We start from the raw sequence: 26,346 nt of genomic DNA, 5'->3' as shown, positions 1-26,346 counted from the left end.
GTGTACGCTGCAGACCTCTACACAGCCTTCAAGGCAATTGCAAAGCTATATAGCTCTTGTGAGATATTCCTAAGCTTTGTTTTATTGAGGATTGATGGGACCACAATATACATCCATAAGAATAAAAGCATCGACTGGGGGGTTGGTTGGATCGTGAACATTTTTACTCCGGTTTTTTTGGTGAAAAGTCGATGTTGCAATGGGTGAATTTTGGCCATGATTTTCCTTTGCTGCCAACTTGAAAGCACACACGTTCTGACATGGTTGTGGGTGCCTTGCGTATATAACCTCAGGTTGTCACATCCGTTGTAGTTTCCCGATGATATATTGGTCATCAAATGGCCAATTTAAACTCTGCACTGTTGGTCTGGGCGTTATGTGGAGATGCCGGTTTTGGATATAGACTGGGTCTGGGCATTTAGCAGCCTAACCAGTGCTCCTTATGGGCACCGCTTGAGACTTCCAGAGCTCGATAAGAAAACATTTTTTACAGGGCAGCATGATGGGCATAGTGGTTAGCACTGCTGCCTCACAGCGCCAGCTACCCAGGTTCAATTCTGGCCTCGCGTCACTCTCTATGTGGAGTTTGCACATTCTCCCCCTGTCTGTGTGGATTTCCTCCAGGCGCTCCGGTTTCCTTCCACACTCCAAAGATGTGCAGGTTAGGTTGATTGGCAATGCTAAATTGCCCCTTAGTGTCAGGGGGATTAGCAGGGGAAATATGTGGGGTTACGGGAATAGGGCTTGGGTGGGATGTGGTCGGTGCAGTCTCGATGGGCTGAGTGGCCTCCTTCTGCACTATAGGGATTCTACGCCTGATCATGGATTTTACAAGGGCCTCTTGCTGACTTATTGGTTCATGTATTTGGATTGTGTCACCCAATCCTCACAGGAAGATGCCATCACGTTCTCTTCCCATGTACACAATTTCTATCGCTTTTGGCAAAAGAATTGCTCTTTATTCCAGTTTTACACAGAAGTAGCTTTTTTCCCGCTCCTCTTATTAATTTGTATTGTGCATCATTGCGGCCTGGAGGGGGATTAGGTGACATCCTCCTTTTAACTGCAGCTTCTTAAGAAGTTTCTAGAAGTAAAATGAATGGTGCCTGAGGAAAAGTCCTGCTCAATTTTGCTTTCATTTCTCTTTGGGGAAAGACCTGTCTTCTGCATCTCCCCTCCATTAATGGGAAAGCAGAGAGAATGAGTATACTGAAGTCTATCAGTTCTTGCTTGTTTTAAGGATGACGTATTCTGATTTGTTGCTTCAGTTTTTAGTTATTCTTTCATGATGTGGGCAGTTGTTGCCCAGTCCTAATTGTGCTTGAACTGATGGGCTATTTCAAAGGGCAGTTGAAAGTCAACCACATTGTTGTGGGTCTGGAATTATATGTAGGCCTAACATGTAGGCCTGACGTGTAGGCCCAACCAAGTAAGGATGACAGATGGATTTTTACAACAATCAATGATAGTTTCACGGTCACCATTGCTGAGGCTGGTTTTCAGTTCCAGACTTTTATTAATAGAATTTGGTGGACTTGATGGGATTTGAACCCATTTCCCCAAGGCATTAGCCTCTGGATTATTAGTCCAGTGACATTACCACTACACCACCATTTACTACGCCACGATCTACCAGGATCTGTCCAACTGGTGCTCAAATCTTAACACGAAGTGCATGTGACTTTATCGGGCAGCATGATGGCACAGTAGTTAGTACTGCTGCCTCACAGTGCCAGGGAGTCGGGTTCGATTCCAACCTTGGGTTACTGTCTGTGTGGATTGTACATTCTCCCCGTGTCTGCCATGGGTTTCCTCCCACAGTCCAAAACTGTGCAGGTTAGGTGTATTGGCCATGCTAAATTTCCCCTTAGTGTCCCAAGATATGTGGGATGAGGGGATTAGCGGGGTAAATATATGGGGTTGTGGGGATAAGACAGGAGGGAGGGCCTGGGTATGATACTCTGTCGTCGAGTCAGTGCAGAATCGATGGGCTGAATGGCCTCTTTCTGCACTGTAGGGATTTTATGATTCACTGTTGTTACAGGTTAAAAATTTAGCTGATGTAAGGCTTGAGAAATTGTGAAACCTAGACACCTGTTGTTTACTCTGTGTCAAGTGAAATAAAGTGTTATTTAACTAGCATCAAATGATATTGGAATACTGCTCTGCAGTGATGTGACAAAGCTTTCAAAGGCTCTTGAATTTAGATTGCATTTTTGATGCTCAAGCTGCTTCTAAACACTTGAAAGTGGAGCCATCTTTCTGGCTGAGCTGCTGTTGTAAGTTATGGGGCAGGTGACCATGTCCATGCTGCCTATAGTTCACGGACAACAGGTTGGTGATGGGACTCGAAGGACATTTCATGTTCAGGAACAGGAAGTCCTGCCAGGAAAGCTGAGATGCTGGGAGCGGGGATCAGAAATTCAGCTCTGCACAGGCTCAGTTTTCTGACCAGCCGTTTCAATGGTCAGAAAGTGGGAGCTTGAACACTGACAATGTTTTCTTAATGACTGAGACTCTCTGTTTAAAGTTCACTCTCAGAAAATTAACCATTATATCTGATGAAGATTATATATTAATTTTCTCCCTCACCCCATTCAGGCATGACACTGTCTTTAAACAAGTCAAATAGCTCTTCAAAACTTAACAATTTTCATTATAATCTCATTTGAGTGAGGATGCTTGTATTATAGAATGGAATATTAATAACATCTGACACTCTGCCAATTCCTATGGTAACCTGCAAAGGTGGACCTGGGACAAGATGGTGGCACAGTGGTTAGCACTGCTGCCCCGCAGCTCCAGGAACCGGGGTTCAATTCCGGCCTTGGGTGACTGTCTGTGTGGAGTTTCACATTCTCTGCGCGTCTGCATGGGTTTCCTCCGGGTGCTCCCATTTCCTCCCACAGTCCAAAGATGTGCGGGTTAGGTGGATTGGCCTTTAGTGTCCTAAGATGTGTAGGTTGGGGGGATTAACAGGGTAAATGTACAGGGTTATGGAGATAGGGCGGGGGGGTGGGCCTGGGTAAGATGCTCTGTCAAAGAGTCGGTGCAGATTCAATGGGCTGAATGGCCTCCTTTTGCACTGGAGGGATTCTATGAAAGACAGATCTGCTTTCCGCTCCATGAATCAACCTTTGACGCCTCCAAAAATTCTGCGGTCAGAGCACCTGCATACTTCGGTTTGGTGTACATCCTATTTTCCTTTAGCTTTATCGGCATGCCCACCTCGGCAGGGAGAAAGGATACTACTGGAACATCTTGAGTCATCGAATCTGAAATGCCATGTCAGCAAAGGTCAGGAAATAAAATGTGAAAATAGATCTTCAATTTCAAATGTAACCATTTCCCAGATTGATTGACAGCCATGGGAAATTGCAAGATCTACTCTCTTTAGGCTCACTAGCACATTGGGACACAACTCTAGGAAGCAGGGTTTGCAATTTCCCATGGAAATCAATCACAAAGAGGTAGTATCAGCAATATCACCTCTATGCGGGGAGGCGATGGCCGGCTGGTATTATCGCTAGACTATTAATCCAGAAACTCTGCTAATGTTCTGGGGACCCGGGTTCAAATCCTGCCACGGCAGATGGTGGCATTTGAACTCAGTAAAACAAACATCCGGAATTAAGAATCTACTGATGACCATGAAACCATTGTTGGAAAAACCCATCTGGTTCACTAAGCTTCAAGTTTTTAGGTGTCCAGATCACCACCAACCTGTCCTGGGCCCCCCATGCCGACACTATAGTTAAGAAAGCCCACCAACGCCTCTACTTTCTCAGGAGACTAAGGAAATTTGGCATGTCAGCTGTGACTCTCACCAACTTTTACAGATGCACCATAGAAAGCATTCTTTCTGGTTGTATCGCAGCTTGGTATGGCTCCTGCTCTGCTCAAGACTGCAAGGAACTACAAAAGGTCGTGAATGTAACCCAATCCATCACGCAAACCAGCCTCCCATCCATTGACTCTGTCTACACTTCCCGCTGCCTCGGAAAAGCAGCCAACATAATTAAGGACCCCACACACCCCGGACATTCTCTCTTCCACCTTCTTCCGTCGGGAAAAAGATACAAAAGCCTGAGGTCACATACCAACCGACTCAAGAACAGCTTCTTCCCTGCTGCTGTCAGACTTTTGAATGGACTTACCTTGCATTAAGTTGATCTTTCTCTACACCCTAGCTATGACTGTAACACTACATTCTGCACTCTCTCGTTTCCTTCTCTATGAACGGTATGTTTTGTCTGTATAGCGTGCAAGAAACAATACTTTTCACTGTGCGTTAACACATGTGACAATAATAAATCAAATCAAATCAAAATCAAATAAATGTCATTTAGGGAAAGAAATCTGCTGCCCTTACCTGGTCTGGCCTACATGTGACTCCAGAGCCACAGCAACATGGTTGACTCTCAACTGCCTTTGGGCAACTAGGGATGGGCAATAAATACTGACCAGCCAGTGACACCATGTCTCATAAATGAATTAAAAAATGAAGGTTTACAGAGCAATACTGAGTAGGGAGGACTACTAGAAAATGAAGTTCCACATTCACCCAGATTGTGGCTGCATTATGCCCCAAAATTGGGGGAGTTTTGCCACTTCAGTATCAGCTTGTGATTGCCAGCGTGTATGCTCTACAGCCTATACAATCCAACTGGCTCAACTTTTGCATTTACTGAAAGCAATTGAAGAAAGGCTCGACCATCCTGAACTAACCCCCTACACATTCCAGGGCTTTTAGTGACCATATTGGCTGCCTGTACATGCAGCCCACTTTAACTGCCTGAGATAAAATTTGTAACGTACTACACCTTAGTCACAAAATGTATCCATGAACCTACCATTTTGATCTTTCAATGCCTAAAATGCCTCTCTCTGAAGTCTCTGGCTTACCCTCTGCTCTGTTCATGCATCTAAGATCCTTCAGCAGGTACCAGAGGCCTGATAGTTTTTGGGCCTTCCTATTTTCTTTCCTCTCAGCCCCACTAGTGACTCACGGTGTCATCGCCTTTGGTTCGAACTAGCCCTGCCTTCAAAATGCTGCCAGTCCCTGGACTTCCCCGGTGCTCCCAGGACATGGTTGTAGTTCAAGGGTGTGGCACATACAGGGTTGTCTGAGTACAGTGCTGCCCACACAGTGATGTAAGAGAGCATGGTCAGTCGAGTGTTGGACAGAGCCGTGTGTACTAACAAGCATGGACACAGCTCATGGCTTGCACCCTTTACTCTATATTTGTAAACAGCTCTAAAAGTCTGGTGCTGCTGAAGTCAATGGACTTTGAGTTGGCTGGCTGCAGGTATCCCCTAATTCTAAAAAAACAAGGGATTAGGTTTTTAAAAATTCATTCGTGGGACATGGGCGACGCTGGCTGGCCAGCATTTATTGCCTATCCCTAATCACCCTTGAACTGAATGGCCTTTTAGGCCATTTCAGAGTCAACCACATTGCTGTGGCTCTGGAGTCACAGGCAGGCCAGACCAGGTAAGGACGGCAGAGTTCCTTCCCTCAAGGACATCAGTTAACCAGATGGGGTTTTCTGACAATCGGCAATGGTTTCATGGTCATCATTAGATTGTTAATTCCAGGTATACCAGGTATAGCCAGCGTTAAGCCTTTGAAATCTCATGAAACTTCCCCAACCTTGTGCACGCAAACACTTGATTTTGGATGAGACCTAGCCATACCCAAATTCTATATTGCATTATGGGATGTGAGGTTTGAGCAACCACTCCTGTCCCTGATACGTATAATGTATCACTTCCCAGAAGAAATGTCTTTGCAAGCAATCACTTCTGATTTATTCAATATTCAGAATACACACAGATATGGTTTATATATATTTATTCAAAGAAAAAACCTTTTCCTGTATATATCTATATTTTTATATTTAAAATAAACTGAAAATACTTGTGTGCTTAAAAATATTAGCAAATTACCCATTTAAACATAGTATTTCCTTGTTGTGTAAAATGTATAGCTAGTAAACAACGTTGTGATGCATCTCCATTAGTCGGTGAGACTAAGATGAGAGGGCACAGCCTCAGAGTAAAAGGACCACCCTTTGGAACCGATATGAGGAGGAATTTCTTCAGCCAGAGGGTGGTGAATCTGTGGAATTTATTGCCACACAAAGCTGTGGAGGCCGGGTCATTCAGTGTGTTTAAATCAGAGATAGATAGGTTCTTGACTGGTAAGGGATTCAAAGGTTACGGGGAAAAAACGGGAGAATGGGGTTGAGAAACTTATCGTCCATGATCGAATGGCAGAGCAGACTTGATGGGCTGATTGGCCTGAATCTGCTCCTATACTTTATTGTCTTATGGCATTATTGATATGAGTTACGGCAGCATGTTACTTAACTATTTCCTCTCATCTCACAATAATTTTACTTCCAAATTTCAAAATATTTGCAGGATGATCAGAGCTTGTAAGAAATCATTTGAAGGGGCCAGTTTCATTAAAGGCGGTTTGTATGGCTGAGGGAAGTGTAATTGTATGAAAATGTAAACTCCTGTACTTGAACGTAAGCTGTCAGTCCAAAGCAACCAATGAGATAAATGTGATTTCAATAAAAGGTATCGCCCATTAAATTTAATAAGATTTACCAAATCTTAGAATAATCCACTTAAACACCAACAAGAAAAGCATTATCAAAGTAAAAGGTCTGTACAACTCAGTCTATACGCATTTTCACAGCTAATCTTTGCAAAGAGCACTCAACATTTCAAAGACTGCGGCACAGTGGCGCAGTGGTTAGCACTGCTGCTTCACATTGACAGGGACCCTGGTTCGATTCCTGGCTTGGGTCACTGTCTGTGCAGAGTGCTCCAGTTTCCTCCCACAGTCCAAAAGACTTGCTGGTTAGATGCATTGGCCATGCTAAATTCTTCCTCAGTGTACCCGAACGGGTGCCGGAGTGTGGCGACTAGGGGGTTTTCACAGTAACTTCAGTGCAGCATTAACCTCTTTAACCTGCGCTTAACCCTCTCTCCACTCACATTGTCTGCACCTGTAAAAACTTGATTACCTGTTAAGATGCGCATTCCAATCATTATCTTGTAATTGAGTTTGTGTCTATCTATGCCCTGTTCGTGAAACAAATCCTGCACTCACCCTGATGAAGGAGCAGTGCTCCTAAAGCTCATGCTACCAAATAAACCTGTTGGACTTTAACCTGGTGTTGTGAGACTACTTACAGTGCCAACCCCAGTCCAACGCCGGCAACTCCACAACACTGCAGGGTTAATGTAAGACTACTTGTGACACTAATAAATAAAATATTTTACTACTGTGTGAATGCACAATTGGCTTCCAAATCGTCCTCCAGAAATTCTTTTTTACAAGGCTTTGAAAAATTTCATACAATCAAAAACCCATGTCTACAAACAATTCGCATTTCTCCAAATGCACTCCAGATTATTAAAATACTTCTCGGTGTGCTCTGGGATACACGAATTTGCTCTCCTAAAACAATTCAAATTGCATTATACTGGCTCAAGATAGTCAGGGATCGAGGTGTCCTTGAGCTGGCTGTGAATTTCTGCTCAGTTTTTGGATGTTAGTTTGGATATGTTTTGAATTCTGTTGAGTCCGCTTGAGGTGCTACCTGATTTGGGCCTCCCAGGTGCCTCTTCACATGATGGTAGAGCTCTTTAGCTCTAAACCCAAATACCACCGGGCACAGGCACCGAGGTAAGATAGAGAAAAGAGAGATGTTGATCAGATGGAGCTGAGTGATGACTTCCACTCTGATGGCCCTATTTTTGACCAAGTTGGAGTACACAATGTAGTTTGCAACGGGTATGAAATACAGGAAAAGCTGAAGGCCGTGAAGGAGCATGGTTTTGCGCGCGCGCACTTTTGGAGAAGTCTGACGGGCTTCTTTGTATATCATGCAGTAAGAGAACACTATGGTCACTCCGCTCGCCAGGAAGGTGAGAGCAAGTATGGCTTGCTGGATTTGAAATAAAGCAAAGGAAGTTGTGAGAATCCCTTCTTCAACCGGAGGGAAGACGCAGCGAAAGGAGTCCACAAGCAGCGTGGGGGGCCTGGCCACGAGGAGCATCAGTAGACATACCGAGGGGTACAGCATTGCTAAGACCCAGATGAGGATGATGATCTTCTGAGTTTTACTAGAGCTGCAGATGGAACGATAGTGCAGAGGCCAGCAGATTGCTATGTACTTATCCACGGCCATAGCAGTGACAGTAAAGAAGCCACTGATGAAGCTGGAGAAGACCAGCATGTAATTGAAGAGACACAGCAGGACGGGCATGGTGATGACAGCTGTCCGCATCACTGTTGTGGCCATCACCAGGCTTAAGTAGACCAGGTCACTTATAAGGAGGCTGGCAAGTAGCAGGTGCCTTGGTTCCTTCCGGAGAGCAGAAGTCCGGAAAATGGTATCCAGCACGGTTCCGCTGAAGAGCAGTGTAAACATTAAACATATTCCCTCAGGTAGCAATACAACCCATGAAGGGCATTCGAGGTACGCTGTGGTTCCATTGAACGAAGAAGCATTCAGCATTTTCGAGCACCTCTTGAAAATCATGGAGGCTTCAGGTTGTCCTCTTGGAAGTGTTTTGTTCTCTTCCTCAGTGCTTTTTGAAGAAGGTTAACACGGGGGTGGTGTTTTTCCGTTGTTCTGTGAGAAGGCTGCGCAGAGTAAGCGACTGGTCACATGGCAGTCTTGAATTTTTTTTAAAAAGACCCACTGTGAATCAAAAAGCAGCACATCAAACCAACCATGATCAAACGGAATATGAGGATAAATATCTTGTGAGGCAGACTTTGTGCATTAGTGAGCTGTGTAAAGGATGCATTGCTTTAATGTTGCCAATTTATAAACGGGGGAGAAAAAAACACGATTGATTTTTATATCCCACAATGAAAGGGACTCAAACTTCTGATGGCTGAAAATGAACAGAGAGGAAAGGTCGCTGCTATCGTTTACAGGCCCCCGTATTTCCTCAGTTTGAACTTCGTAGAGGAAATGTTAAATAGTATAGGACAGGGCACCGTTTCAAAGATAGGTAAATGTTGATTGATATTCATGATTAATATTCATGTAAAGAGGGTTCTTAATTCCCTAATAATCCCCGCATTAGAATTGCAAACTAATTCCTTTATTATCACCTACTGAGATCATGCGACAACGTTACTGTGCAGTGGCGAGATCACGTTTCAGGAAGTCACTGATGTACATTCTTTGAAAGGAATACTCCAACCTCCACTTCAGAACATAAGAGCAAGATAAATGGAAGCAGGAACAGACCTCGAGTTTGCCCCGTCTGTCAATAGCACCATGGCTAATCTTCTACTTCAACTCCTTCCTGTGATCACCCCCCATGACTTGAATGAGGAATCACTGATTGACCTCCCTGTTGGACCCGTTGAATATGAGCTCCCTGGGGATTGCTAATTATCCAACCAGGTTCAGCCTGTATTCCGAGCCCTGTATGAAGCAGGTCCCTGAGTGGGTCCATTACTCCTTTTGTCTCGATTGGGACCAGAAGTGTGCACCACAGGCTTGTAGTTCTGTTTGACTTTCGTTTGTGCCTTTACAGCCGACTCCTGGAGTTATTATACTTTCCCACCAATTCCATGTTTTCCCAAGAGATCAAAATCTATCGATCCCAATCTTGAATACTCAATGACAGAGAACCCTCTGGAGCAGAGACTTCCAAAGCATCAGTCACTGAGTTCCCATCATAGGGGACTGGACCAGGTTTTGGAAATAAAGAAGCATATTCTTGCTCTGACCACATATTTGATCCACAAAACTTTACTCTCTCGGGTGTATTGTATATGGATCTTGTAATCATTGGCATATTTTCTCCCTGAAGATGACAAGCAGATGTTATGACAGAATTCTATGATCAATTCCCCTTTGCGGGACATGGAACTGCAAATTTTAGCTTGGTTCCATATGAGGATGTATCCTGACATAATTACTCAGCTGTCATTGTTAACGATTGTATTTTAGTAAAGCTATATCAATAACGAAAATGCATTTCATTCATATATCATTCTAGATGCACAAAGTGGGTGGAAAGAAAGCTGACAGATATGATGCTAAGTCACTAATAGAGATAAATGGTTTTGATTTAATCATCATTGCGGAGATATAGTTACAATGTTGTGAAATAAATATTCCTGGATGCGCAAAGAATAAGATAAGGACATTAGTGAGAAAGAATCTGGATTCTGCCCCAAAATGTCTAAGTGCCCAACGGTTGGGAAAACGAGTACTTCCCATCCATGTTTTGGACGTACTTACCAGAGCGATTCTCCAACACTCTGAGCATTGCAGAGTGCCTCAGCGGGATTCACTCTGGTAACTGGTGGGTGGGGCCTATTGCCACCTGAGAGGCTGGCAGCATGGCACTGGGTGGGCCATTGCGCATGCACTGATCTGTCAGAGCGGAGATCGGCGCATACGCAATGGCCCCCCCCCATTTCCGGGCTCCCCATCACTGGCCTTCCCAATCGCCAGCCAACCCTGCAAACCTCCCCCTCCACCCCCTCCGTTCCCCCCCCACCCCCCCCACCCCCCCCCCCCCCCCCCCCCACCCCCCCGGCGATCGCTGGCCTTCTGACCCCACTCCCCCCGATCGCTGGCCTCCCGGAACTCCCCGAGTCAGCCCTATATCCCCCCCCCCCCGCCCCCAGCAACCAGCCCTGATCTCCACGCACCTCCCCCCCAGCCTGACCCAAACCCCCACCTCCGTCAGCCCCGATCCCTCCCACACCAATGGCCAGCACTGCCCCCCACCCCCTCCCCGACTGTCCCAACCCCCCCTAACCCAATGGCCAGCTCCGACCCTCCTCCCTCCCCCTACCACGATGGCCAGCCGAGAGACCCCCGGACAATCCATACCCTCTCCCCACCCCGGTGGTCAGCCCCGATCACCTCCTTCCCCCCCCGTTCCAGCTATCTCACTTACAGAGTGGCAACGGGTCCTCCACCCCCACTGATTGTCCCCCAATAAGCCCAGTCCCCTCTGGAACCACCGCCAGTGGGCAGTGCCAGGGTGCCAGGCTGGCACTGCCCAAGGGGCAGACCCCCTTACCCCAACCTTCCGGGAGCCTCAGTGGCCTCTGTTTCCTCCAGTAGGATTAGGGTGCCTGTTCCCCATTAGTGGGGACCAGTCATAAACGCCACTAAAGGGAACCACTCCCGGCAGGGGGCAAGCACCCGTGGGCACAGAAAATGCTCCTTTCAATATGATAACCAGCTCTGCGTGAATTTCCAGTGCAGAGCTTATTACATTAAAGAAAAGCACCTGGGAGACTTGCGAACCTCACTACAGATCCCAGATAAAGTTGTAGAACTATAGTAGTTAGATGGCACGGTGGCACAGTGGTTAGCACTGCTGTCTCACAGTGCTAGGGCCCCGAGTTCAATTCCGGCCTCGGTTGACTGTCTGTGTGGAGTTTGCACGTTCTCCCCATGTCTGCGTGGGTTTCCTCCAGGTGCTCTGGTTTCCTCGCACAGTTCAAAGATGTGTGGGTTAGGTGGATTTGCCATGCTAAATTGCCCCTTAGTGTTAGGGCGATTAACAGGGTAAATATGGTGGGGGTTTCAGTGAGAGGTCTGGGTGGGACCTTTGTCGGTGCAGGCTCGATGGGCTGAATGGCCTCCTTCTGCAGTGTAGGGATTCTATGATTCTATAACTAGTATTGTGGAATGAGGCAGTGTTAATTAGTAATGTCTTAGTAAAAGATCTTCTGGGAAATAGTGATCATAACACCAGAGAACTCCATGTTAAGTTTGAAAGTGATATAATTGAATCACAGACAAGGATCTAAACTTAGATAAAGCCAATTACATAGTTATAAGGGAAGAACTGGCTAAGCTTGATTGGGTAAATAGATTAAAAAGTACGGTGATAAAAGAATAGTGGGAAACATTTAAATAAACAATTCAAAATGTTCAATAAAAATACATTCCTTTGAAAAACCAAAACTCAGCAAGAAAGACCCACCTGTGATTCGGGCAGGAAGTTAATGACTGTATTAGATCAAAAGAAGAGGCTTACAATGTTGCAAAGGTCAGCAGCAAGTCTGAGGATTAGGAACATTTTAGAAACCAACATTGGGCCACCAAAAAGTTATAAATAAGGGGGAAAATAGAATAGTAAACTAGCCAGAAATATAAACAGATTGCAAGAGCTATTATAAATAAATAAAAAGGAAGAGAGTAGCTAAAGTAAATGTTGGTCCCTTAGAAGCAGAGGCAGAAGAAATTATCATGGGGAATGAGAAAATTGCAGAGACATTGAACAAATATATTGCTCATCTTCACAGTGGAGGTCACAAGTTGTTTATCAGAAATAGAGGGTGATCTGGAGGCTAAATAATGAGGAAATTAATATAACATCAACAGAGTAAAAGTATTGGAGAAACTTAAGGGACTAGAAACTGACAAATTAATTTGTCCTGATGGCCTACACCCCAGGGTTCAGAATGAGATAACTCCAGAGATAATGGATGCACTAACTCGGATTTTTCAAAATTCTTGAGATTTGGGAACGGCCCCATCAGATTGGAAGTTGGCAATTGTTGCACCACCTTTTCGAGAAAGGAGGATGAGATTAAAAAATGAACTGCAGACCAGTTAGCCTAATATCAGTCAGTGGGAAAATGTTTGAACCTACTATTAAGGAAGTCTTAACAATGCACTTAGAAAAATATCATATGATTAGAAAAGTCAACATGGTTTGACAAACAGAAAATCCTGTTTGGCAAATTCATCAGAGTTTTTTGAAGTTGTAATTGGTGTGGTAGATAAAGGAGAACCAGTAGATGTAGTACACTGGGATTTCCAAACTCAATCAGGTGCCCAGAAAAGGTTAATCGACAAGATAAGAGCTCATGAAATTGTTGTTAATATATTAGCATGGATATAAGATTGGTTAATATACAAGAAACAGAGACTGGGCATAAATGGGACATTTTTGAGTTAGCAGGTTGTGACTAGTACAGTGCTGCAAGGATCAGTGCTGAGACCTCAGCTATTTATAACCTATGTTAATGACTTGGACAAAAAGACAGAGGATAATGTATCCATGTTTGCTGATGATACAGAGCTAGGGGAAAAGATAAACTGTTGGGAGGACTGAGGCTACAAAGAGATATAGACTGGTTAAGTGAGTGGCCAACAAGATGACAGATGGAGCATAATTTGGGGAAGTGTGAAGTTATTCACTTTGATCATAAGATAGAAAAGCAGAATATTTTTTCAAAGGTGTGAAACTTGTAAATGTTGAATGTTCAAAGAGACTTGGGTGTGCTCCTACAAGGAATGGAGGAAGTTGGAACGCAGGTGCAGCAAGCAATTAGGAAGGGAAATGGCATGTGACATGTTGACAGTTACAGAAGGGGGATTGGAGTACAGAAATGAAGACGTCTTGCTACAATTGTCAGGGTTTTGGCAAGATCACATCTGGAGTACTGCGTTCAGATTTAGTCTCTATTTTTGAGGAAGGATATGTATCGGAGGTGACACAGCGAACGTTCACTAAGTTGGTCCTTGGCATGAGGATGTTGTCCTCTGATGAGAAGCTGAGTAAATTGAGACATTCAAGATTTTGAAGGGAGAAGCATTCCGATGTTTTTCTCTCCACAAATGGTGCAGGACCTGCTGAGATTTTCCAGAACTTTCTGTTTTTATTTCAGATCTTCAGCATTTTGCTTTAATTAAGGTTTTGAAAGGGTTGGACAGGGTAGACAGAGAGGTTGTTTCTTCTAGTTGGGAAATCTAAAGCACAGGGGCACCTTCTCAAGATATGGGGCAAATGATTTGAGACTGAGATGAAGGGAAATTCCGTCCCTCAAAGGGTTGTGAATCTTTGGAATTCTCTACCCCATAGGATTGTGGATACTCCCTCATTAAATCTATTTAAGGCTGGGATAGACAGATGCTGGGTCTCTAAGGGAATTAAGGAATGTAGGATTAGGCGGGAATGTGGAGTTGAAGCCTAAAGTTAGCCATGATTGTATTGAATAGTGGAGCAGGCGCAATGTGCCACATGGTTACTCCTCTTATTTCTTGTGTTCTTGTATGTTCAGAGTTAGTATTTGTACAGCTCCATTATGTCGTCAGTGAGTTCTGGAAAATATTTGGACAGCCAGTGTGTGGTAAACCACTGTTAGCTTAATACCTGTATATGTGACATGCCTGGACACATCCCTGCCGGCCCTACTCGAGACTCCTCCCCCCCCCCGGTCCAGGTATAAAGGCGACTGCCCCCCCTGCCTCAGTCTGGACCAGTTCATCGGCATGGGTGTGCTCCAAGTCTCTTGCTAATAAAAGCCTATTTGTTCTTGCATACAAACTAGTCTTTGCTCGATTGATGGTGCATCACAGTGTTTTTTATATACAGTAATCGACTAACACTCAGTGCTATTATACACAGAATCAGCATTAAGGCATGCATTTCCATTGCGTCCAGAAGCAGTACTTGGGCCGTCAGTCCTGTTATGTGGAGCCTTTTCTGCCTTTCTGGTCAATTAACTGAAATAAGACTTTGTTATCTAATTTATATTTTCATTCAAAACATGTTGCAGCTGCTAATGAGATTATCGTTAAAATGGGAAAAGCATGTTCCATTTTGCAAGTTTTACAGAGGCAAATATAGCCCCTTTAAGGGGCATCCTTTGAGGATCACGTGTTTCGGCCAGACTCTATGCAGAGGACACACAGGAAGCCGAGCCAATCGGGCACGCAGCCTGGGACGGGGAGGAACCTCAGTTGGAGACAGGGAGGAGAAGGAGTAGACGTGCATTGCAGTTCTGTCAGACCCTATATAGATACATATATACATCAATTATAGAAGCCACAATGAGTCATTTTCGAAGATACTACAATACCAAAGTATAATCCTTTATAATTCTTTAAAATATATGCATTTAGTATACCATACCATCTCCCAGAAGCTATACATGCAAAATATAATCCTTCAATACATGTGCATCCATTTACCAGTGAAATTCTTACATTATGGACACAATAATCTATTGAATCTCACAGTGACACAGTGGTTAGCACTGCTGCCTCACAGTGCCAGGGACCTGGGTTCGATTCTCAGCTTGGGTCACTATCTGTGTGGAGTTTGCACCTTCACCTTGTGTCTGCATGGGTTTCCTCTCACAGTCCAAAGACGTGCTGGTTAGGTGCATTGGCCATGCTAAATTCTCCCTCAGTGTACCCAACCAAGCACCGGAGTGTGGCAACTAGGGGATTTTCACTGTAACTTCATTGTAGTGTTAATGTAAGCCTACTTGTGACACTAATAAATAAACTTTACACTCCATAGAATCCCCCAGTAGTGGGGATACATACATGACTGGTACACTCTGCAAGAGGGGAACAAATATTTTTGCTACTGTAGCGCTTAGAGATATTTGAGTAAATCTACAATCACACTTATGGATCAATATCAATTAATTAGCTTCCTGATTACTAATCAAATGGCAGCTGGTATCAACCAACCTATTGTTTGAGCAACTCCATGGGAGGATCATTTAGTCATTATCAATGCAGTGCTTATTACAATAATCTGGGAAATGCATTTATCCAGAAAAGATCTGTGGGACTTATATGAAAAACAGTTTTGTTTTAAAAGTGCTTGTTTTGTCATTAGCGATTGTGTTAGAAAATATTAGAAATATCTCCCCAAGTGGAGTCTGACCAGAATGTTCACGGAGGACAACATTGTGGATATGTGGTCAGGGAGCTACCACGCTGTACTTGGGGAATACATTATAATGGAGGACATTTTGAGGCCCCCGGCCTAATGGAAATGGGGTGCTTGCACCCTACAAAGGCTGCAGAAGAATTTATTATCTTATTGAAAGAGAAAGAAGGCTGTTTTTCTTAATGACCTCAGAATGTTTCACAGTAGTTTACAACCAATGAAATACTTCCACGTTGAGATTTGTCTACGGTGGGCTTATCTTGTGAAGAAAGGTTAAACAGGTTGGACTTTTGAGGATTGAGGGGTGGTCTTACTGAAACATATTCAGACATATTAGATCATAGAATCCCTACAGTACAGAAGGAGGCCAGTCAGCCCATCGAGTCTGCACCCACTCTCTGACAGAGTATCTTACTCAGGCCGTATCCCATAATCCCCCAACCTACACGTTTTTGGACACTAAGGGGCAATTTAGCATGGTCAATCAAGCTAAGCTGCATACCTTTGGATTGTGGAAGGGAATTGCAGCACCTGAAGGAAACCCACGCAGACACCGGGAGAAAGTGCAAACTCCATACAGAGAGCCTCCCAAGATCGCAATCGAACCCGGGTCCCTGGCGCTGCAAGGCAGCAGTGCCATCCACTATGCCACCCAAGGGGATTTCATAAGGTAAGTACCAGGAGGATATTTCCAGTTGAGGGAGGGAGAGACTAGAACCAGGGGACACAAATTAAGAATAAGAATAAGAATATCGACTCAAGAACAGCTTATTTCCTGCTGCCATCAGACTTTGAATGGACCTACCTCACATTAAGTTGATCTTTCTCCACACTCTAGCTATGACTGTAACACTACATTCTGCACACTCTCCTTTCCTTCCCTATGTATGGTACGCTTTGTCTGTATTGTGCGCAAGAAAGAATACTTTTCACTGTATACTAATACATGTGTCAATAATAATAAATCACATCAAATCATCTGCCCTTTAAGATGGAGAGAAGAAGGGTTTTTTTCTTTCAAAGTGTCATTGTTTGTCGAATTCTCTTCTCCAGCAAGTGGTGGGGGGCTGGGTCAATGAGTCAAGGATTATGGCGACAGATGGAAAAGTGGAGTTGAGACCACAACCTGATCCGCCATGATCTTAGTGGATGGTGGAACAGGCTCGAAGGGTTAAAAGGATGACTCCTGCTCCTAAGTCCTGAGCGATTTAGGAAATGTCTACATTAACGCTGCTGTTGTGGCTATTTCCATTTTATTGAGGTCCTCTAAATAGCCTGTTCAGACATACACCCGAACAATGTACATAGCTAATTCAGATAATGAAATTGACATCAATAGGACCCCAATGTTATTTCGGGACTAAGTGCAATAAATCTTTGGAGGCAGAACTCTAACAGCTCTGTTCAGAGTGCTATTAGTCAGCAGTCTACCTCCAGGGGTGTCAGAGGAACTGACACTCCCAGTTAAGTACAAGGTAAAGACTCCCTGATTGGCCCATCGAATGGATGCTTAATCAGGCATGTCTTTCAACACCAACCAAGTAAACAAACTCAAATTAACTTAGGGACAAAGTAAAAGGAAGGGGGAACAGCCCGAACCAAAAACAAAGTCGAAAGGAAACTTAAAACATCAAACCAAAAGGTGATTATCAGGGTCGATAATACACCCCAACCCCTGCGGTGCCCAGTGGTCGCAAAAGGCGTCAACCGCGCCCGTGGACACCGCATGCTCCCTCTCCAGGGACACCTGGCCACGAATGTAGCCGCGGTAGAGGGGCAGACAGTCAGGATGGACGACCCCGTCGATCGCCCGCTGCCTGGACCTATTGCTGGCACGTATCAGGCAGTTCATACTCCAATAGGCCAACCTAAATGGCCTGACTGAAGTCATTATACTAAGTAACAGTTGACAGTCTGTTTGGAGGAGCCCAGAAGTAAATGTTCGGTTTTTATTGGATGGGGAGGACATTGAATGATCCTCCAGGTTCCGTAAACCATCCTGGGCTGGGCTGCTGTCACTCCTGTCAACCTCCCCACTCCAGCCTTTGGACCCTACTCTCCATATGTGGCCTGGAGACTGGTCAGGCTTCATGAGGGCACTTGAGATACAGTCACACCCCACCTAACAAGGGACAGGGCATCCCACCGGGCTTTTTTGCCAGCCAGAAGTGAGATTAGCTGAACAGTCATCTAGAGTCTCCTGGGGGCAGGGGCGGGGGCGGGGGCAGGGGCGGGGGCAGGGGCGGGGGCAGGGGCGGGGGCAGGGGCAGGGGCGGGGGCGGGGGGGGAGTCTAACCCATTACATTCATTTCATGCTTTGAAATCATCGTGTGCGAAATTGCTATTGTTTTAGTGTTTATAGAGTTATGGATTTTTGAGTATTAGCCCAACTTTTGCCATAGCTTAAATCTTCTGTATTTAATCAAACCAGATTATAATAGTGCAGTTCAGTAATTGAACATTGATGTGAAATTGGATTTGTCCAAAATAATCCAACTGACCAGTTCTATCATTAAATAGAAAAAAAATGAGATGAGTGTTGAAAATCATGATTGGTGTAAAATATGTATTATTTGCAAACAGATTTCGTAGGCATTCATGTCTAACGCCACGTCTTTCCTAAGATTTCATCAGAAAAGAAACACATTTTCAAAGAATAAGAAATATAGCAACTTTTGGACTCTGTGAAATCTAACAGCTGGTCTAGTTGGTTTCTAGACTGTATATGGTTCCAGGATATTGTTTCTTTTCCCTTTGAGTTTGATCATTATAAAAATGCAAATTGGGATAATGCCCATCCTTGTAGTAATTTCACTCGTTTTATTTTATTTGTTCATGGGATTTGAGTGTTGCTGGTTTGCCAGCATTTATTGACCATCCCTAATTGCCCTTGAACTGAGTGACCTGTGAGGCTATTTAAGAGGCTGTGGGTCTGGAGTTACATGTAGGCCAGACTGGCTAATCATAGAAATCATAGAAATCATAGAAACCCTACAGTGCAGAAGGAGGCCATTCGGCCCATCGAGTCTGCACCGACCACAATCCCACCCAGGCCCTACCCCCACATATTTACCCGCTAATCCACGCATCTCAGAACTCTAAGGGGCAATTTTTAACCTGGCCAATCAACCTAACCCGCACATCTTTGGACTGTGGGAGGAAACCGGAGCACTCGGAGGAAACCCACGCAGACACGAGGAGAATGTGCAAACTCCACACAGACAGTGACCTGAGCCAGGAATCGAACCCGGGACCCTGGAGCTGTGAAGCAGCAGTGCTAACCACTGTGCTACCGTGCCGCTAAGGGCAGCTGATTCCCCTTCCTAAAGCGCATTAAAGTTTATTTACTTATTAGTACCACAAGTAGGCTTACATTAACGTGCCAATGAAGTTACTGTGAAAATCCCCTAGTCTCCACACTCTGGCGCCTGTTTGGATACCGAGGGAGAATTTAGCATGACCAATGCACCTAACCAGCATGTCTTTCATACTGTGGGAGGAAGAACAAAGAACAAAGAACAGTATAGCACAGGAACAGGCCCTTCAGCCCTCCAAGCCTGCGGCGATCACGTTGTCCTATCGAGACCAACCACCTGTACCCCTCTATTCACATCTGTTCATGTGTCTATCCAGATAAGTCTTAAATGTCACTAACGTGTCTGCCTCAACCACCTCACTTGGCAGTGCATTCCAGGCCCTCACCACCCTCTGTGTAAAAAACTTCTCCCGCACATCTCCACTGAACCTTTCCCCACTTATCTCGAACTTGTGCCCCCTTGTAATTGTCATTTCTGCCCTGGGAAAAAGCTTCCAACTGTTCACCCTATCTAAACCTCTCATAATTTTATAAACCTCTATCAGGTCGCCCCTTTCCAGCGAGAACAATCCCAGTTTATTCAATCCCTCCTCATAGCTAATACCCTCCATACCAGGCAACATCCTGGTAAACCTTTTCTGTATTCTCTCCAAAGGCTCCACATCTTTCTGATAGTGTGGTGACCAGAATTGGACACAGTATTCCAAATGTGAAACCGGAGCACCCGGAGGAAACCCACAAAGACACGGGGAGAATGTGCAGACTCTCACACAGACAGTGACCCAAGCCGGAAATCGAACCCGGGTCCCTGCCGTTGTGAGGCTGCAGTTCTAACCACTGTGCCACCGTGCCGTCATTAATGAGCCAGATGGGTTTTTACAACAATCGACAATGGTTTCATGGTCATAATTCCAGATTTTTATTGAATGAAAATTTCACCATCTGCTGTGGTGGGAATCAAACCCAGGTCCCCAGAGGATTACCCTGGGTCTCTGGATTACTATCCAGTGACAAGACCACTGCAACAGCACCTCCCCGATATACAAATCTACAACTAAACAAACCTGAAAGCAGCTTTATTGATTTTTGCTGCATCGTGCCTGACAGTTTACTGATTATGTCACACTTGCTTTGCTGCAGCGATGATCATTATTGTGAAGCGTCTGCCAATAAGATTCTCTGAAGGCCTGGCATCATTGTCTTCAGATAGCAAAAGATATCCTTGTTTCTTCTTCCTCCACTCTGCATCCTCAGGCAGTGCTAAGTGTTCTAGTTAGCGAGGAGTGGCAGGGAGCTAAACTTAATCCACTTTCACAAGTAGCGGAAATGTCGTTTCAGTAGAAAGCTTCCACTCTCTTGTGCAGCTGTGTTATCTCTACCTCTAATGTATTGAATAGCTTAAGAGAAAGATCAAAAGCATATTGTATTGAGAATTCAGTAGAGCCAGTGTAGGAGGAAGAAGCATTGGAATTAGGTTGCCTGAGATTATCAAGGCCATTTCATCATTAAACATATAATCCTGTGCGACAGTCACTCCTTTTTGTTTGCAGTTTACTAGTGTCACAAGTAGGTTTAAATTGACTCTGTCTACACTTCCTTCTGCCTCGGCAAAACAGCCAACATAATCAAGGACCCCATGCACCCCAGACATTCACTCTTCCACCTTCTTCCATGGGGAAAAAGATACAAAGTCTGAGGTCACGTACCAACCGACTCAAGAACAGCTTCTTCCCTGCTGCCGTCAGACTTTTTGAATGGACCTACCTCGCATTAAGTTGATCTTTCTCTAGACTCTAGTCATGACTGTAACACGGTATGCTCTGTCTGTATAGCGCGCAAGAAACAATACTTTTCACTGTGTGCTAATACATGTGACAATAATAAATCAAATCAAAGATTAACACTGCAATGAAGTTACTGTGAAAATCTCCTAGTCGCCACACTCCAGTGCCTGTTCGGGTACACTGAGGGAGAATTGAGCATGGCCAGTGCACCTAACCAGCATGTCTTTCGGACTGTGGGAGGAAATCAGAACACTTCCTCACTCTTTCCTGAGTCCCACCACTCAGCTTTCTGGCAAGCCACACACCTTCTTGAATTAGTGCTCTCCTCTGGGGAAAGGACTGTTCTGAATAAAACCAGCTAGAAGTTCCTCTCACTTTGTTATGTTTAGTCCTTCCAGCTTAAGGACTCTGAGGCAGAGTTGCTGAATACAGAGACACTTCATAGAATCATAGAATCCCTACAGTGCAGAAGGAGGCCATTTGGCCCATCGAGCCTGCACCGACAACAATCTCACCCAACCCTATCCCTGTAACCCCATGTTTTTACCCAGGTAATCGCCCTAATCTACACACTTTGCGACACAAACGGACAATTTAGCACGGCCAATCTACCTAACCCGCACATCTTTGGGCTGTGGGAGGAAACCGGAGCACCTGGAGCAAACCCACGCAGACCAGGGGAGAATGTGCAAACTCCACACAGGCAGTCACCCAAGGCCGGAATTGAACCCAGGTCCCTGGTGCTGTAAGGCAGCAATGTGCCACTGTGCTGCCTACATGGCATTGCATGCAGAGCTAGAACAGCTTCAGTGCCCATGAACACCCACATACCACAGCTCCAATACCTCACCTTCCCTGCTATCTCTAGGCTTTGGTATTTGTTCGTTTATTGATGCCCTGGATTAAAATTAGGTCGAGTGATTTGACTTAAAAAAATAAATGATTAGTTCCTAGTTCACTGACTTATTCTCAGAGTCCCTTCTCTGTGATCAGCGTGATGTCACTTGGCTCTCAAGGGCTCTTCACTCTGTTGACCGTAATGTCACGTTTGCAGATTTATTCTGACTGTTCCCTTGTTCTCTTGGTGCTCTTTGCATTTCTGTTTAACTGCTTGGCACTGCTCCTGTGGTTCCTTCAGCTTCTCAGTGCTCACCTCCTGTTAATTACTCATCTTCTGTGATGTTTCTCAGATGTACAAGGTGCTTCCTGTAAATCTTTCCAATTAGTATTGCTTGAATGCTTGCTGATACCTGGTTTAACATTGAGAAATCCTCCTCACTGCTTTGCATGCTGATAAATAGTGGGATGAGGCCGGTGGCGGGGGGTGGGGGTGGGTGGGGTGGGTCGGGGGTGGGGGGGGGGGGGTCGGGGGGGGGGAGGGGTCGGGGGTGGTAGGGGAGCGGGGGGGTTTCACAGTTTAAGGATTGGGGAGAAGTAACCTGAGCTTTCCCTTTAACACCCACCTCACACAATGGGGGAGATGTTTGTTGCCATGGTGCTGCTTCACACGCCCTCAATCCATCAGGCCAGGGAGCCCACATGGCTGAGTTCAGTGATATCAAACTTCTCCATCACCAAATTTCTCCAAATATTTATGAACGGGTGGGCAATCTACTTTGCCAGATTAGTGCCCAGCTGGGGGGCAACGAAGATTTACACGATGATTGGTTAATAGCCGGAGGGGCAAAGGGCAATGGTGGGGCCTCCTTATTCTCTGTGAACTTACATCTGGGGTCAGCCAGTTGGCCAGGCAAAGACCTGAGCGGATTTGTAAGTATATGGAGAAGCCATGGCATAGTGGTATTATCCCTGGACTAGCAATCCCGAGACCCAGGGCAATGCTCTGGAGACCCGGGTTCGAATCCCACCACGGCAGACGGTGAAATTTGAATTCAATAAAACATCTGGAATTAAAAGCCTACTGATGAAACCATTGTCGATTGTCATCAAAACCCATCTGGTTCAATAATGTCCTTTAGGGAGGGAAATCTGCCGTCCTTACCTGGTCTGGCCTACCTGTGATTCCAGAGCCATAGCAATGTGGTTAACTCTCAAATGCCCACTGAAATGGAAGGCAGTTAGGGATGGGCAATAAATGCTGGACCCAGCCAGCGACACCCACTTCCTGCAAAAATGAATTTAAAAAAAGTATATCCATGAAAAAAACCTCTGATTCCAGTGTACGCAGCTGGAATAACACATTGGAATCAAAGACAACAGGGTAGATCTTCAACTTGCCTTCCTAAAAAAGGAAGGATAGGAAAGGTAGGATTCGAGAGCCGTGGATAACCAGGGAAATTGAGGATCTGATCAAAAAGAAAAGAGAGGCGTATGTTAGGTCCAGCTAACTGAAAACGGATGGAGCTCTGGAGGAATACAGAGAGAGTAGGAAAGAACTCAAACAGGGAGTTAGAAGGGCAAAAAGAGGTCACAAAATGTTCTTGGCAGACAGGATTAAGGAGAACCCTAAGGCATTTTATTCATATGTTAGGAACAAAAGAGTTGTCAGGGAAAAAGTCGGACCTCTCATGGACAAAGGAGGGGAATTACGCTTAGAAACCAAGGGAATAGGGGAGATCCTAAATGAATACTTTGCATTGGTATTCACAAAGGAGAGGGACTTGTTGACTGAGAGTGTCTCAGAGGGAGGTGTTGACCCGTTAGAGAGAATCTCCATTACAAGGGAGGAAGTGTTAGGTTTTTTAGGTAACATTAAAACTGACAAATCCCCAAGGCCTGATGGCATCTATCCTAGACTGCTCAGGGAGACAAGAGATATAATTGCTGGGCCACTGACGGAAATCTTTGTCTCTTCATTGGACACAGGTGAGGTCCCTGAGGATTGGAGGATAGCGAATGTGGTACTGTTATTTAAGAAGGGTAGCAGGGATAACCCGGGAAATTATATGCCAGTGAGCTTGACATCCGTGGTAGGGAAGTTGTTGGAGAGAATTCTTAGAGACAGGATGTATGCGCATTTAGAACGGAACAATCTCATTAGTGACAGACAGCATGGTTTTGTAAGAGGGAGGTCGTGCCTTACAAATTTGGTGGAGTTTTTTGAGGAAGTGACAAAAACGGTTGACGAAGGAAGGGCCGTGGATGTTGTCTATATGGATTTCAGTAAGGTATTTGACAAAGTCCCTCATGGCAGGTTGGTTAAGAAGGTTAAGGCTCATGAGATACAAGGAGAGGTAGCTAGATGGGTAGAAAACTGGCTTGACCACAGGAGACAGAGGGTAGCACTCGAAGGGTCTTTTGCCGGCTGGAGGTCTGTGACCAGTGCTGTTCATCAACCATTATTCATGTAAATTGAGTTTGTGTCTTTATATGCCCTGTTTGTGAACAGAATTCCCACTCACCTGAAGAAGGGGCTTGGGGCTCCGAAAGCTTGTGTGGCTTTTGCTACCAAATAAACCTGTTGGACTTTAACCTGGTGTTGTTAAACTTCTTACCAGTGGTGTTCCGCAGGGCTCTGTACTGGAACCTCTGCTATTTGTGATATATATAAATGATTTGGAAGAAAGTGTAACTGGTGTTATCAGCAAGTTTGCGGATGACACGAAGATGGCTGGACTTGCGGATAGCGATGAATATTGTCGGACAATACAGCAGGATATAGATAGGCTGGAAAATTGGGCGGAGAAATGGCAGATGGAATTTAATCCAGATAAATGCAAAGTGATGCATTTTGGAAGAATTAATGTAGGGGGGAGTTATACAATAAATGGCAGAGCCATCAAGAGTATAGAAACACAGAGGGACCTAGGTGTGCAAGTCCACAAATCCTTGAAGGTGGCAGCACAGGTGGAGAAGGTGGTGAAGAAGGCATATGGTATGCTTGCCTTTATAGGACGGGGTATGGAGTATAAAAGCTGGAGTCTGATGTTGCAGCTGTGTAGAACGCTGGTTAGGCCACATTTGGAGTACTGCGTCCAGTTCTGGTCGCCGCACTACCAGAAGGACGTTGAGGCTTTAGAGAGAGTGCAGAGAAGGTTTATCAGGATGTTGCCTGGTATGGAGGGTCTTAGCTATGAGGAGAGATTGGGTAAACAGGGCTTGTTCTCCCTGGAAAGACGGAGAATGAGGGGAGACCTAATAGAGGTGTACAAAATTATGAAGGATATAGATAGGGTGAACAGTGGGAAGCTTTTTCCCAGGTCGGAGGTGACGATCACGAGGGGTCATGGGCTCAAGGTGAGAGGGGCGAGATCTAACTCAGATATCAGAGGGACGTTTTTTACACAGAGAGTGGTGGGGGCCTGGAATGCGCTGCCAAGTAGGGTGGTGGAGGCAGACACGCTGACATCGTTTAAGACTTACCTGGATAGTCACATGAGCAGTCTGGGAATGGAGGGATACAAACGAATGGTCTAGTTGGACCAAGGAGCGGCACAGGCTTGGAGGGCCGAAGGGCCTGTTTCCTGTGCTGTACTGTTCTTTGTTCTTTGTTCCTTGAGTACATCAAATTCATCATAGTATCCATGTCCCAATACCTTTTTATATTATTTGTGTGGGAATTTGAGTGTCGCAGACAAGGCCAGCATTTATTGCCCATCCCTAATTTTTTTAAAGTTTATTTCTGAGTGTCACAAGTAGGCTTACATTAACACTGCAATGAAGTTACTGTGAAAATCCCCTAGTCGCCACACTCTGGTGCCTGTTCGGGGACACTGAGGGAGAATTTAGCACGGCCAACATGCCTAACCAGCACATCTTTCGGATTGTGGGAGGAAACTGGAGCACCCAGAGGAAACCTACACAGACACAGGGAGAACGTGCAGACTCCGCACAGACAGTGACCCAAGCCGGGAATCGAACCCAGGTCCCTGGCGCTGTGAGGCAGCAGTGCTAATCACTGTGCCACCGTGTTAACTTGCCCTTCAAGGTGGTGGTGAGCTGCCTCCTTGAACCACTGTCGTTCAACTGGTGACAGTACACCCACAGTGCTATAAGGGAGGGAGTACCCTCCCGAGCAGATAGTTTTTTAAAAGTTTAAGTTTATTTATTAGTGTCACAAGTAGGCTTACATTCACACTGCAATGAAGTTACAGTGAAAATCCCCTAGTCGCCACACTCCGGTTCCTGTTCGGGTACACTGAGGGAGAATTTAGCATGGCCAATTCACCTAACCAGCACGTCTTTCAGACTGTGAGAGGAAACCGGAGCACCTGGAGGAAACCCACACAGACACGGGGAGAACGTGCAAACTCCGCACAGACAGTGACCCAAGCCAGGAATCGAACCCAGGTCCCTAGCTGACCACTGTGCCACCGTGGTGCTCAAGTTTCTGGAATCGGATTTAAAACCACAACCTCCTGACTTGGAGGTGAGAATGTTAACAAAGTGAATCTTGGCTGTCACCCTTTTACTTCTTTTTTCTTTATAAGAATTTATATTTCAATGCCCTTTCCCAAATAAACAAGTCAGCTAGAGCTATATTGTTAAGGGTAATTAAGCCTGGCATCCTCAATTACTTCCCATTTTTGTCCAGCACCGTTCTAATGATGAGTATCTGTCATTCTAAGTAGG

At 45.2% G+C, this 26,346-nt stretch overlaps 2 protein-coding genes across 2 annotated transcripts in view; one reads left to right on the top strand and one right to left on the bottom strand.

Annotated features, from left to right (window-relative positions):
- dner (delta/notch-like EGF repeat containing) overlaps positions 1-26,346 on the top strand; it is a 319,201-nt gene that overhangs the window by 56,001 nt on the left and 236,854 nt on the right. The gene's annotated exons all lie outside the window — the stretch shown is intronic.
- Positions 7,572-8,540, bottom strand: LOC144485397 (putative G-protein coupled receptor 148). Its single transcript, XM_078203589.1, has one exon. The coding sequence runs from the start codon at positions 8,538-8,540 to the stop codon at positions 7,572-7,574; it is 969 nt and encodes a 322-aa protein (XP_078059715.1).

The sequence above is a fragment of the Mustelus asterias genome, chromosome 3 (assembly GCF_964213995.1).
Source record: "Mustelus asterias chromosome 3, sMusAst1.hap1.1, whole genome shotgun sequence".
NCBI lineage: Eukaryota > Metazoa > Chordata > Chondrichthyes > Carcharhiniformes > Triakidae > Mustelus > Mustelus asterias.
The sequence above is the reverse complement of the archived record's forward strand: the minus strand, read 5'-3'. Positions and strand labels throughout refer to the sequence as shown.

Bases quoted from the DNA above. Each gene is read 5' to 3' on its own strand.
- LOC144485397 (XM_078203589.1), bottom strand. From the start codon at position 8,540: ATGCTGAATGCTTCTTCGTTCAATGGAACCACAGCGTACCTCGAATGC.